We start from the raw sequence: 14,694 nt of genomic DNA on the forward strand, positions 1-14,694 counted from the left end.
TTTCAATATGTTGAAAAATGTCCACGAGAGCCCCGAGTACCGACGAGTGGCCGTTACCGTAAATCTCCGAGTTGGAATCAGGGCAAACTCGGGAGAACTCTTGGAATGAACTCGTACCGTGGGACAGGGGTTTTAGTAAGTGGTGGTCTGACACACACACACACACACAGACATTTTGTGGGTGGGCATCTAGTTAGTAGTATTAGCATGAGGTTACCCAGAGATGCAAGAGGCAGTGGGTGGCATTCAATGTTCTGCAACTGGGCAGATAGACACACTTACCCCCTTCAGTACTTCCTCAGTAGCTGCCAGGCAAGATCCCAATGCGTGGTGATATCAGTAATCCACCACATTTAATTTGAGATTTCAGTTTAGTTGATAGGTAGAAACAAATGCTGGAGAAACTCAGCGGGTGAGGCAGCATCTATGGAGCAAAGGAATAGGTGACATTTCGGATCGAGACCCTCCTTCAGACGGATGACAAAAATGCTGGATAAACTCAGCGGGTGAGGCAGCATCTATGGAGCGAAGGAATAGGTGACGTTTCGGGTCGAGACCCCGAAGGGATAGGTGACGTTTGTGTCTAACCGCAGAGGAGATGAGTTTAACGGCATCATGTTTAGCACAGACATTGTGGGCTGAAGGGCCTGTTCCTGTGCTGTATTGTTCTATGTTTCAACTCGCCTCATACTTTTATCAATTACTTTAGATTAATGCTCCTTATTTATTGGCCTCTGTTCCAAGAGCAATTTGTCCTTTCTGATCCCGTTAATATTAACCATATCATAGTTTAATATTAATATTAAAATACCGGTGAACAATCTTGATCTATTTAGGGGGAGAATGATTAAATTCTGCTTTTGGGAGAGGCGTAGGCTGCTTCGGGCAGGGACTTGTAGGGAACATGCTGATTGTAATAAACCCTGCATTGGATGGATGGATGGACGGATGGGTGAGTGAGAGAGAGAATCATTTAATTTTGCTCGCCCACAGGTAATGTTCTCCAGATCGTGTCGGCACCGGGGCAACAGATAATGCGTCACCAGAATCAGTCTCTGATGCAGGCACCATCGCAGGGCAGTGGCGTGCACAACACGTTGGGAAACCAGCAGGGAGTAGCATCCACGTCCCTCCCCACACCTACTTCAACGCAAGGTAAACAGCGGTGAGGCCGCGATCCACGCGCTCCGTTCAAGCCTTTACGCCTGCCGCAGGTCAGCCATCTCTTGTCCCTTTTTTCCCCAGCATCTTTTCTCACGACCAGGACGGTTGGTAGCTCGATATCTGGTGAACACGGAGCGATCCTCAGGCCAATCTCCTCGCTGGGTTCTGCCGCACAGGTAAACAAGTTGCAGCAGCGCAGGCGTTGGCCATCGTTTAGCTCAACACCTCCTAAACCCACCTGATCTCCCGGTTGCTGAACACTAACTCCCCCTCCCATTCCCACACTGATCTTTCTGTCCGGGGCCTCCTCCATTGTCAGAGTGAGGCCCAGCGCAAATTGAAGGAACAGCACCTCATATTCCGCTTGGGCAGTTTACACCCCAGCGGTATGAACATCGACTTCTCTAACTTCAAGTAGCCCTTGCTTTCCCCCTCTACACCCCATCCTGGTTCTCCGACCAGCCTGACTTTCCTTGTTTATATTTTATCTATGGCATGTTGGACTTCATAACAAGAGGAGTTGAGTATAGGAGCAAAGAGGTCCTTCTACAGTTGTACAGGGGCCTGGTGAGACCACACTTGGAGTATTCTGTGCAGTTTTGGACCACAAATTTGAGGAAGGACATTCTTGCTATTGAGGTAGTGCAGCGTAGGTTCACCAGGTTAATTCATGGGATGGCGGGACTGTCATATGTTGAAAGAATGGAGCGACTGGGCTTGTATTCACTGGAATTTAAAAGGATGAGAGGGGATCTTATTGAAACATATAAGATAATTAAGGGATTGGACACGCTCGGGAGAGGAAACATGCTCCCGATGTTGGGGGAGTCCAGAACCAGGGGCCACAGTTTAAGAATAAGGGGTAAGCCATTTAGAATGAAGATGAGGAAAAACCTTTTCACCCAGAGAGTTGTGAATCTGTGGAATTCTCTGCCTTAGAAGGCAGTGGAGGCTGATTCTCTGGATGCTTTCACGAGAGAGTTAGATAGAGCTCTTAAAAATGGCGGAGTCAAGTGGGGAGAAGGCAGGAACTGGGGTACTGATTGTCGATGATCAGCCATGATCACATTGAATGGTGGTGCTGGCTCGACGGGCTGAATGGCCTACTCCTGCACCTATTGTCTAAAACCAACAACGGCAAGCGAAACGTCAAGTCAAGAGAAAAGTGTCAACCCATTGGATCTTTAATTACACCAGTTCGATGCTTTTTATTTCCAGTCACAGTTAAGATTTGTGTTATTTTTATTTTTAGGATTCTTTAGAAGAAAAGAAAAGGCTGACGAAGGATCGTTTGGACAGAATATTTTCCATAAATGAGCGCCGTTGCTTGGTGGTGCCGGTGTACGGCACAGAGCTGCTGGGAGTGTGTTTTTTGATTGGTGAATATAAACTAAGCAAGCCCAAACCGGCCGTAAACTCCTGGCTTTCCTCCGGCTACGTGAATTGCTGCAATTTCCATCAGTCAGCCGGTGGCTTCCTTGATGCTGAGACATCGTGGAAATACACTCGCGCGCTGTCACGGGCAATCGTGTCGCGGGACCAGAGGCAAGACAGTATGCAGGACCTTATCAAAAGGTGAGCGCACGTCACATCACATAACGCCGAGACAATTTGCTGCGGGTGTTCGGCCATCGTTTCGCTGAACACCTCCACTCCTAAACCTACCTGATCTCCCGGTTGCTCAACACTTCAACTCCCCCTCCCATTCCCACACTGACCTTTCCGTCCTGGGCCTCCTCCATTGTCAGAGTGAGGCCCAGCGCAAATTGGAGGAACAGCACCTCATATTTCGCTTGGGCAGTTTACACCCCAGCGGTATGAACGTTGACTTCTCTAACTTCAAGTAGCCCTTGCTCACCCTCTCTCTCCCCATTCCCAGTTCTCCCACCAGTCTTACTGTCTCCGACTACATTCGATCTCTGTCCCGCCCCCTCCCCTGACATCAGTCTGAAGAAGGTCTTGACCCGAAACGTCACCCATTCCTTCTCTCCAGAGATGCTGCCTGTCCCGCTGAGTTACTCCAGCATTTTGTGTCTCCACAGAGACAATTGACTGGTTCTTGATTAGTAAGGGCGTAAAAGGTTTCCGGGGAGAGGGCAGGGGAATGGGGTTGAGAGGGGAAAATAGATCAACCATGATCGAATGACAGTGCAGACTCGACGGGCCGAATGGCCGAACTCTGCTCCTACTTGCAATGAACATCGATGATTGGTGTTCGGCTTTGCATCAAACTATATGTATGAGAGGAAATCCTCCAATATACGAGGCCGTCAGCAACTTGGATTTCAAGATTATTTCCCCATCACTTTGGGGCATCTCTCTACATGTGAAATGCTTGTGACCTAAAGCCAAGTAGGCACTGTGTGTGGGTGAGGGGGAAAGTTGGCATCTTATCTCTATTGGAGAGGATGTCAGGGTGTGGATTGAATGAGTCAAAGGAAGGAGAGCGTATCTAACACCTCACTGCCCTGGAGCAGCATCCTGCCAGTAGTATCATACCTGCCGTATATCCGGTGTAAACGTGAACACCTTGGCAAGTAGAGAGTGCCTAGAACAAGTGCCGGAAGGTGCCATTTTTATTGCTGACTTCTACACTATATTTGTGAATAGACTTTGCCTGGGGCACTGAAGCATAACTTCACTGGGCTGAATGTTCAGTCTTGAGTTTCACTGTTTCATAATACGCTGATTGATCAACATGTCTTTATTAGTTTAGTGTAGAGGTACAGCGTGGAAACAGGCCCTTCGGCCCACCGGGTCTGTGCCGACCAGCGATCCCCGCACATTAACACTGTCCTCCACACACACACACACACACACACACACACACACACACACACACACACACACACACACACACACACACACACACACACACACACACACACACACACACACACACACACACACACACACCACACACACACACGCACTCACACACACACACACACACGCACGCTCACACGCACTCACTCACACACACACACACACACACGCACTCACACACGCGGCGCGGCTCTAGCCAGCACGGCCTCTGCAGCCTGTCCGCGCATTATTTTTTGTCTGTGTTTTTATGTAGTTTTTGTTATTTTATGTTGGGGTGCGTGTGTGGGGGGGTGGGGGTGGGGTGGGAGGGGGGGGGAAACTTTTTGAATCTCTCCCTGCACTGGAGACCCGACCTTTTCTCGTCGGGTCTCAGCTGTCGTTGGGGCCGCAACGAGGAGCGGCCTCCAACAGGAAGAAGCCGGGGACTCAGGTGCCGACTCACCTCACCATCGCGGAGCTGGCCGAGACCGGAGCGGGTGGAGCGGTGGAGGAGCGCTGCTGCTGCTGCTGCCGATGCCGCTGCTGCTGCTGAGTCGGAGGCTGCTACTGCGGGTCTGCGGCCCGCGGCTCCCTGGAGGGAGACCGCTTTTCGGGGCTCCTGCGGCGGAGACTTCTCCCGCCCGAGTTGCGGGGTTGAAGAGCTCCTGGAGCGGGGCCTAACACCATTGCCCCGCGCGGCTTGGAATGGCCGCGGGACTCTGCGAGCGCACACTGGGGGCTCCAACACCAGGACCCGGTGTGCGACCTCGCACCACCCGGCGTGGCTTTAATGGCCGCGGGACAATCGCCATCGCCAGCCGGGGGCTTTGACTTTGACTCTGACATCGGGGGGGGAGAGTGCAGTGGAGAGATAAGTTTTTTTGGCCTTCCATCACAGCTATGTGATGGATGTTTATGTAAAATGTAATTATGTTGTGTCTGGGGTCTATTTGTGTGTAATGTATGGCTGCAGAAACGGCATTTCGTTTGGACCTCCAGGGGTCCAAATGACAATTAAATTGACTCTCTCTTGACACACACACACACACACACACACACACACACTGTCCACTGAAGCTTTCATTACATCTTGGCTGCAGGTTCCACTGTGTTGTTCCACCTGTCGTGGCTCCTCCACCAACTCTGTACACCTTTAACCCGCCACCTGCGCACGCACACCGCACCCGGCTGTTCAAGTCCAATCTGAAGAGGGAGCTGGCTCCGTACTTCCAGCAGCTACAGCGCATCACATCTACAGCAATGCTGCAGTTAACTGACCCCAGGCTGGTACAGTTTGACTCAGGTCAGTAAATGAGTTGTATTTATTGCATGTGGCATGCCGTGCAGAGACGGGCCTGTCCCTATTGTATTTCACCAGCAGATTTACACTTGGATACAGCGTGGGAACAGGCCCTTTGGCCCACCCAGTCCGCGCCGGCCAGCGATTATACAATACGCTAACATTATCCTGCACACCAGGGATATTTTTACTATTTTTACCAAAGCCACTTAACTTACAAACATGCAAATCTTTGAAATGTGGGAGGGAAACCGAAGCACCAGGAGAAAACCCATCCGTCACATGGGGAACGTATTAACTCCACATAGACAGCACCTATAGTCCGGATCCAACCAGGATCTCTGGCGCTGTACGGCAGCGCCACCGTGCCGCCTTCACAGTATTGATCACAGTATTGATGCTGTGGGCAATCGTCTGTGACATTGTGCCCGGTCTCTATTGGGTTGAGCGAGAGAAAGATTGTGCCCCAAAATTTGTATTCCACCTCCTTGTTTAATTGGGAAACGTTTGATATTGCATCGAGCACAGTTGCTGGGTTTAATTTAATTCCAGTGATTCTTTACCCAGGGAAATTGGAAGCACTGGCTGTTCTGCTTCATAAATTAAAATCGGAAAGGCGGAGAGTATTGATCTTTACACAGATGGTTCAAATGCTGGACATCTTGGAGAGTTTCCTCGACCACCACAGACTTCCTTTTGTGAGAGTCGATGGAAATGTTCACCTTGCCCAACGACAGGTATGCCTTCCAAAGGAACTCTTCTTTTAGCTCATGTTTACATATACTGTACAAAAGATCAAATTGTCTGAAGAATGGTCTCGATCCGAAACGTCACCCATTCCTTCTCACCAGAGATGCCGCCTGTCCCGCTGAGTTACTCCAGTTTTTGTGTCAATCTTCGGTTTAAATCGGCATCTGCGGTTCCTTCTTGCACAAATTAATTTAGCATATTCTGTACAAAAGATCAAATTATTTTATCTCTTTAAGAAGGAACTGCAGATGCTGGAAAATCAAAGGGAGACAAAAATGCTGGAGAAACTCAGCGGGTGATGCAGCATCTATGGAGCGAAGGAATAGGCAACGTTTCGGGCCGAAACCCTTCTTCAGACTTTAGCTTGTATTTTTATATGCATTGCCATATTTTTATATGCATTGTTTCTATTGCACAAAGGAACAATGAATTGTTTACTCTCAACCCCTGAATGTGTTTACAAGCCAATACTGTACAAGGAAGCCGTGGCTCTGTTAGTTTACAGTTAGTTGCTTGTGGTGTGACGTTGTAATTTAGCAGTAGTTGTTGTTGGAGTAATGTTCCCCAGCCTTACTGCAGGCACAGTTTCCTCGTCTCTGTTCTAAATGGCTTACTCCTTATTCTTAAGCTGTGGCCCCTGGTTCTGGACTCCCCCAACATCGGGAACATGTTTCCTGCCTCTAGCATGTCCAAGCCCTTAACAATCTTATATGTTTCAATGAGATCCCCTCTCATCCTCCTAAACTCCAGAGTATACAAGCCCAGCTGCTCCATTCTCTCAGCAAGCTTGCATCTTGTGGGCAGAGTATGTGAAATTCGACCTGGCATCACCAGAATACAGAACCGGCTTGCACTGTACTCCGCCGGTGTGAGTGAGTGAGTGAGTGAGTGAGTGCGCGCACACACCCAAACTTTGTTTCATTTCTCTCCCCAGGCATCGATGAAGCTTTTCAACAACGACAAGCGCATCTTCTGCGCCATCCTGTCCACCCGGGGCGGAGCTGCGGGGGTTAATCTGATCGACGCCGACACTGTCATTGTGTACGACAGTGACCTCAACCCCACGCTGGACTCGCAGGTTCAGGAATGGTGCGACAGAATCGGCAAATGCAAAGATATCCACATATACAGGTATCGTGTCAACAACAGCATTCAATGCACTCGCCATTTATGGAGCTTGCATTGGGTTACATGTAGGCACAAAGAACTGCAGACACTGCTTCAGTACAGAACGTGCTGGAGTAACTCAGCGGGTCAGGCAGCATCTCTGACTAAAAAAAGATGGGTGACGTTTCAGGTCGGAACCCTTTGGTAGAAGCGTTCCGAGATGCTGCCTGACCCACTGAGTTACTCCAGCACTCTGTGAAACGTCACCTATCCATGTTCTCCACAGATGCTGCCTGACCCGCTGAGTTACTCCAGCACTTTGTGAAACGTCACCTATCCATGTTCTCCACAGATGCTGCCTGACCCGCTGAGTTACTCCAGCACTCTGTGAAACGTCACCTATCCATGTTTTCCACAGATGCTGCCTGACCCATCATCTACTCCAGCGCTTTGTGAAACGTCAGCGTTCTCCACAGATGCTGCCTGACCCGCTGAGTTACTCCTCCGTCTACAGTTCCTTGTGCCTCCATGGAATGGGTGAAAACTTGGTGGAGTTTTCTTGTTGCAACCTCCAACCATCCTCCTGTTTATCCCTCTGCTCTAGACTGGTTATCGGCAACTCCATCGAGGAGAAGCTTCTCAAGAACGGAACTAAGAATTTAATTCGAGATGTAGCTTCACACGGGAGCAACTATTGCACGGCATACTTGCAACAGGTATTGGACCTCAGCACCAGTATCTTGAGAAAAACAATGTTATAAATGGTCAGCTTTAACGACTTCCAGAGCTGTGTGTAGAACTGGAATCAACTTTGTAAATGTCTGTGTCATCCCTTTGGAGGAAGCACCCAATAATGATAATAATATCACAAGATTGTCACACATGTGCTGGCTGACTGGTTGGCACACAACCAAAGCTGTACACTGCACCTCGGTTCAGGTGACAAGAAACTACACTGAAAGTGAACTGAAAATTAGCGATAAGTTCTCCTCCGCCAGCTGTACCAAGCTCTAGTTTCCAGTTCAGTTTCAGTGTAGCTTATTGTCACGTGTACAGCTTTGTGCACATGGGCCCATACAACATAAGGTCATAAGGGATAGGAGCAGAATTAGGCCATTCGGCCCATCAAGTCCACTCCACCATTCAATCGTGGCTGATCTATATCTCTCCCTCCGAACCCCATTCTCCTGCCTTCTCCCCGTAACCCCTGACACCCGTACTAATCAAGAATCTATCTACCTCCGCCTTAGATATATCCACTGATCAAACGCTTATCATGGGTTAACCCACTCATTCCTGGGATCATTCTTGTAAACCTCCTCTGGATCCTCTCCAGAGCCAGCAGCACATCCTCAGATATGGGGCCCAAAGCTGCTCACAATATTCCAAATGCGGCCTGACCAACACCTTATAGAGCCTCAGCGTTACATCCTTGTTTTTGTATACAAGCCCTCGTGAAATAAATGCTAGCATTGAGTTTGCTTTCGTTACTACTGATTAACACCACAAGTTATAGACAATAGACAATAGGTGCAGGAGTAGGCCATTCGGCCCTTCGAGCTAACACCGCCATTCATGGCTGATCATCCCCAATCAGTCCCCCGTTCCTGCCTTCTCCTCATATCCCCTGTCTCCGCTATCTTTAAGAGCCCTATCTAGCTCTCTCTTGAAAGCATCCAGAGAACCCGCCTCCACTGCCCTCTGAGGCAGAGAATTCCACAGCATCTTGGTAATTCCACAGTTATCTTGGTAATTGAGAGGACAAACGGTATCTAACGTGCTGAGCCGTAACCGAGCCCTCGACGGTTAGCGTTAACGACATGCTTGATGTTTTGCAGCAGACCGTGCGGGACCTGTTTGAGATCCCTGCCTTCCTGGGGGAGTCTGCCTTGAAGGCCAAGACAGAGGAGTTTGTCGTGCTGTCCCAGGTGCCGTCCTTGGCAAATCAGATCTCGCCCAAGGAGACAAAACCGTTCCTGGAGGTACTGTAACCCCCCCTCCTCCCCCTGTCACTGACTGTGATTTACTCCCACTGTGAACAATGCTGCTTTATGTTGGGTAACATTCACTCCTGAGATCAGAACGCACTTGGGAATACAGTCTGGGAATAGGTGCCATGTTATAGGTGCCATTGCCATGCGCTGAGAACGGAGAGGTTGAGAAGGAGTTTCTTCCCAGAGGATATTCGGACTGTAAACGCCTATCTCACCAGGGAGGGACTAACTCTACAGAACGTTTTTCCTTCCATTATTTATTATGTAGAAGAATATGTGTGTTATGATTGTGCTTATAATTTGTTTGGTTGTTTTGTTGTTTGTCTTTTGCACAAAAGTCCGCGAGCATTGACACTTTCATTTCACTGCACATCTCGTATGTGTATGTGACAAATAAACTTGACTTGACTTGACTTGACTTGGTGACGTTTCGGGTCTCAACCCCGAAGGAATAGGTGACGTTTCGGGTCTCAACCCGGAAGGGTCTCGATCCGAAACGTCGCCTATTCCTTCTCTCCAGAGATGCTGCCTGTCCCGCTGACTTACTCCAGCATCTTGTCTATCTTCACGACCGGATAGAACTTTATTGATCCCGATTTCCCTCCTGGGATAAGTAAAGCTCTGTTGTATCATACCCCCAGCAGTGTGTTGCAGGCATCTACCACTGCACCCTTTGTTTAGGTAAATGATGCCAGATTGCTCCTTGGTTGTCTCAGACTGTGGAGGTTTAGCGGCCTTTGCTGTGATCATCTGTGACATGGTTGAGCAGAGACTCAGTGGAGAACAGGAAATGCCAGTGTCAGCTGTAGAATCATCTCCGTGCAGCTTGCAGTCTGAGCACTGGCACCATTCGCAAAGCCTTTATAAAGGATCACCAAACACCCGGATTTCATGTTTAAGAAGGAACTGCAGATGCTGGAAAATCGAAGGTAGACAAAAGTGCTGGAGAAACTCAGCGGGTGCAGCAGCATCTATGGAGCGAAGGTTTCCTGCTGCACCCGCTGAGTTTCTCCAGCACTTTTGTCTACTGGGATTTCTTTATTGCTAAGACGAATATTTTGAAATGCCTCCAAGCTTCACATTAGACAATAGACAATAGGTGCAGGAGTAGGCCATTTGACCCTTCGAGCCAACACGGCCATTCAATGTGATCGTGGCTGATCATCCCCAATCAGTACCCCGTTCCTGTCTTCTCCCCATATCCCCTGACTCCGCTATTTTTAAGAGCCCTATCTAGCTCTCTCTTAAAAGCATCCAGAGAACCTGCCTCCACCGCCCTCTGAGGCAGAGAATTCCACACTCACCACTCTCTGTGAGAAAAAGTGTCCCCTCATCTCCGTTTTAAATGGCTTACTCCTTATTCTTAAACTGTGGCCCCTGGTTCTGGACTCCCCCAACATCGGGAACATGTTTCCTGCCATTGTAACTTCACTCTTTCATTACGCTTCCCCTAATGCTTGCCCAAGTATGGGCTGGCGATCGTGTTCGATGTCAACCAAGGAGCAATCTGGCATCATTGACCTAAACAAAGGGTGCAGTGGTAGATGCCTGCAACACACTGCCGGGGGGTATGATACAACAGAGCTTTACTTATCCCAGGAGGGAAATCGGGATCAATAAAGTTCTATCCGATCGTGAAGATAGACAAGATGCTGGAGTAAGTCAGCGGGACAGGCAGCATCTCTGGAGAGAAGGAATAGGCGACGTTTCGGGTCGAGACCCTTCCGGGTCTCGACCCGAAACGTCACCTATTCCTTCGGGGTTGAGACCCGAAACGTTACCAAGTCAAGTCAAGTCAAGTTTATTTGTCACATACATATACGAGATGTGCAGTGAAATGAAAGTGGCAATGCTCGCGGACTTTTGTGCAAAAGACAAACAACAAAACAACCAAACAAATTATAAACACAATCATAACACACATATTCTTTTACATAATAAATAATGGAAGGAAAAAAACGTTCTGTAGAGTTAGTCCCTGGTGAGATAAGCGTTTACAGTCCGAATTGCCTCTGGGAAGAAACTCCTTCTCAACCTCTCCGTTCTCACTGCATGGCAATGGCACCTATAACAGATGACAGCAAGAGGCACAACTATCTCCCTTTGCTGATCGCCAGGCACAGTTTGGCCACCAGGGGGTGGTGACGCTCCATGAATTGTAATGGTTCCACACTAAGAGATCGATAGTGAACATGGATGGTGATTCAGCCCCTTGGGCCTGAACTCTGAGCGTCCGTTTTAGATGAGAGGGGAAAGATTTAATAGGAACCTGAGGGGCAACTTTTTGTTGAGGAGGATCATATGGTCATAAGGAATAGGAGTGGAATTAGACCATTCGGCCCATCAAGTCTACTCCGCCATTCAATCATGGCTGATCTATCTCTCCCTCCTAACCCCATTCTCCTGCCTTCTCCCCCATAACCCCCGACACCCGTACCCACAGGATGGTGGGTCTGTGGAACGAGCTGCCAGAAGAGGTAGTTGAGGCAGGTACTGTATCAATCAATTTCTTAAAGACTTCTGAACGGATACCTTGACAGGAAAGATTTAGAGTGATATGGGCCAAATTTGGGTACATAAGACTAACTTAGATGGGCATTTTGTTTGGTATGGATGAGTTGGGTCGAAGGTAGACAAAGGTGCTGGAGAAACTCAGCGGGTGCAGCAGCATCTATGGAGCGAAGGAAATAGGCAACGTTTCGGGCCGAAACCCTTCTTCAAGTTGGGCCGAAGGGCCTGTTTCTGTGCTGTATTTCCCTATAATCCGACATATTAACCAGTGGTCTAGCACTGGTTGAGTTGAACTTTCTCTCACCTTTTCTGCAATGCTGTTTCTTCTCTTCTGATGGGCCTGGCTCTCATTCGGGCTCCACTCCCTAATTCTCTGATCACCGAGAATCATTTCTCTCTCCCTATCAGTCTCCCCTTAGTATTTGATCCACTTGAACGTCCCAAGTTCCAGAGAATAGAATCCTGATTTGTACATTTATTCCGCGCAGAATTCACCTTTTTTTAATGTTGAGAAGTAAAAGGTTGAATGAGATAATCAGGAAGTAGATCATTGGTAAACTCATTAATTGGCATCATACATAAAAGTAATCGGAAATGAAAATGTTGAAATCTTGATGGTTCATAGATAAATCAGCTGGGTACATTCACAAGAGAGGAATATTGGGCCTGACTAGAACATAATGGTATAAAGAGCAGCATATTGGCATGTGGGTCTTATAATGGAGGTGTAATGAAAGCCTCCAGAGGAGAAACGTGGTCCCAAAGGAAGACACAGAGTAATGCTGGAGTAACTCAGTGGGTCAGGCAGCATCTGGAGAACATGGATAGGTGACGTTTCACAGAGTGCTGGAGTAACTCAGCGGGTCAGGCAGCATCTGTGGAGAACATGGATAGGTGACATTTGGTGCTGGAGTAACTCAGCGGAAAAGCTGCATCTGTGGAGCTAAGGAAATGGGCAACGTTTTGGGCCGAAACCCGTAAGGGTTTCGGCCCGAAACGTTGCCTATTTCCAGAAGGATTTCGGCCCGAAACGTTGCCTATTTCCTTAGCTCCATAGATGCTGCTGCACCATAACTGAGTGGGTCAGGCAGCATCTGTGGAGACCATGGATAGGTGACGTTTCACAGAGTGCTGGGTAACTCAGCGGGTCAGGCAGCATCTGTGGAGAACATGGATAGGTGACCCGTTGGGTTGGGACACTTCTTCAGAAAAGTGGTACTGTGGTTTACACACAGGTGAACAAGATAATCTATGCAGGGGATTTACAGCAGGCAGGCTAGATAATGTGTAGGCATCTGTCCACTCCTGTTTACAGCCATTGAGCATTGGTAACCATGGAGAGTGGGTAGAAGCTGGGCAAGAGGCACACAGTCCAAGTCAGGTGTCCCGTCTGCCAGAAACATTAGATGGGGGACAGTCCACTTTCCCCATGCAGCTCGTTCCATAGTCATAGAGTGATACAGTGTGGAAACAGGCCCTTCGGCCCAACATGCCTCAGCTACACTAGTCCCACCTGCCTGCGCTTGGTCCATATTCCCTCCAAACCTGTTGTACCCAAGGATAGGGCAGGTTTGTGGGCTGTAAACGCTGTGGATGTGAGTGAGCTTTGTAATAATATTGTATTCACTTGTTCCGTACAGGCGCTCAATAGCATTGAGCAAGAAAGCGGTGATGTCAGTAAATCAGACTTGACGTCAAGGGCAGAGCTGACGGACGGCGTTGACAGAGTGACGGAGAGGCGGAGGATAGCGAGCTACGAAGGGCCCAGGTACCTGGATGGGTTGGCAGCACTCATCGAACAGGTAACCTTTATTCTGAGTAAAGTAAAGTCAAGTTGAATGTATTGATGGTGAGGTGTGTCTGCAATGTGAACGCTGCTTACAGCAGCACCACCAACACATGGGCCCGCACATCACAGTAAACATCTATCTACACACTGTGGGCGGCTCAATTGTAACGTGTGTAGTCGTTCCGCTGACAGGATGGCATGCGACCGGTACACGTGACAATAAACTGGCTCCACTATGAATTGAACACGGGTTGAATCCATGTTCTATCAACAGAAAAAAACACACACTGAGAAATCAAGTCTATGGTGTCCTTTTATAAAATCTCTTGCTAATACAGGGGATGTACGATCTGTGACAATAGAAACATAGACAATAGGTGCAGGAGTGGAGGCCATTCGGCCCTTCGAGCCTGCACCGCCATTCAATATGATCATGGCTGATCATCCAACTCAGTATCCCGTACCTGCCTTCTCTCCATACCCCTTGATCCCTTTAGCCACAAGGGCCACATCAAACTCCCTCTTAAATATAGCCAATGAACTGGCCTCAACTACCTTCTGTGGCAGAGAGTTCCACAGATTCACCACTCTCTGTGTGAAAAATGTTTTTCTCATCTCGGTCCTAAAAGATTTCCCCCTTATCCTTAAATCACTGTGAGAACAGGATGCACTCCTCCCTGCCCTCCCCCAGAGTCTGGACAATAGTTTCTGCACCTCAGCTTGTCACACACTGGGATTGGAAGGATTTTAGTTGAGAGAGTTGGGGAGTTTGGTTCTTGACGACCACATTGGGGCTTCATATCCATTCAGAGTCATGTTTCCATTGTTAGATATACGTGAAAACAAGGAACTGAAGGTGCTGATTTACAGAAAAAGGTCCATAATCAACAAATTGTCCCACCCAGGTCATTCCTTCTTCTCCCCGCTCCCGTCCGGCAGAAGGTACAGAAGCTTGAAAGTGTGCACCACCAGACTCAGGAACAGCTTCTTCCCCTCTTGTTATCATCCTTCTGAACTGTTGTTCCATAAGCTAGGGTCCTGTCCGATTCACCTCTACCCCATTGCGGACATTGGACTTTGTCTGTGGAACTGATGCGCTACAAAGCTGCACTCTGTATCTTCCCCTCTGCTCTACCTGTTGGACTGGAGTTTGACGATTGTATTTATGTGTAGTATTGGCTAATTTGATTGACTAGCATGCAAGACAAAGTTGTTCACTGTATCTCGGTACATGTGAGAATACTGAAGCTGAAGCTAAACCTAGTGCAAGATGT

General features: G+C 48.5%; 1 protein-coding gene across 11 annotated transcripts in view; it reads left to right on the top strand.

Annotated features, from left to right (window-relative positions):
• The window catches only part of ep400 (E1A binding protein p400), a 114,758-nt gene that overhangs the window by 61,179 nt on the left and 38,885 nt on the right, over positions 1-14,694 (top strand). For all 11 annotated transcript variants that reach the window (XM_055655507.1, XM_055655509.1, XM_055655515.1 and 8 more), the window contains 9 exons: positions 994-1,155; positions 1,246-1,340; positions 2,417-2,739; positions 5,070-5,272; positions 5,837-6,006; positions 6,954-7,150; positions 7,731-7,842; positions 8,965-9,108; positions 13,272-13,433. In XM_055655507.1, coding sequence (XP_055511482.1) covers positions 994-1,155; positions 1,246-1,340; positions 2,417-2,739; positions 5,070-5,272; positions 5,837-6,006; positions 6,954-7,150; positions 7,731-7,842; positions 8,965-9,108; positions 13,272-13,433 — 1,568 coding nt within the window. The remainder of the gene's footprint in view (positions 1-993; positions 1,156-1,245; positions 1,341-2,416; positions 2,740-5,069; positions 5,273-5,836; positions 6,007-6,953; positions 7,151-7,730; positions 7,843-8,964; positions 9,109-13,271; positions 13,434-14,694) is intronic.

This window comes from Leucoraja erinacea, chromosome 25, assembly GCF_028641065.1.
Source record: "Leucoraja erinacea ecotype New England chromosome 25, Leri_hhj_1, whole genome shotgun sequence".
Lineage (NCBI taxonomy): Eukaryota > Metazoa > Chordata > Chondrichthyes > Rajiformes > Rajidae > Leucoraja > Leucoraja erinaceus.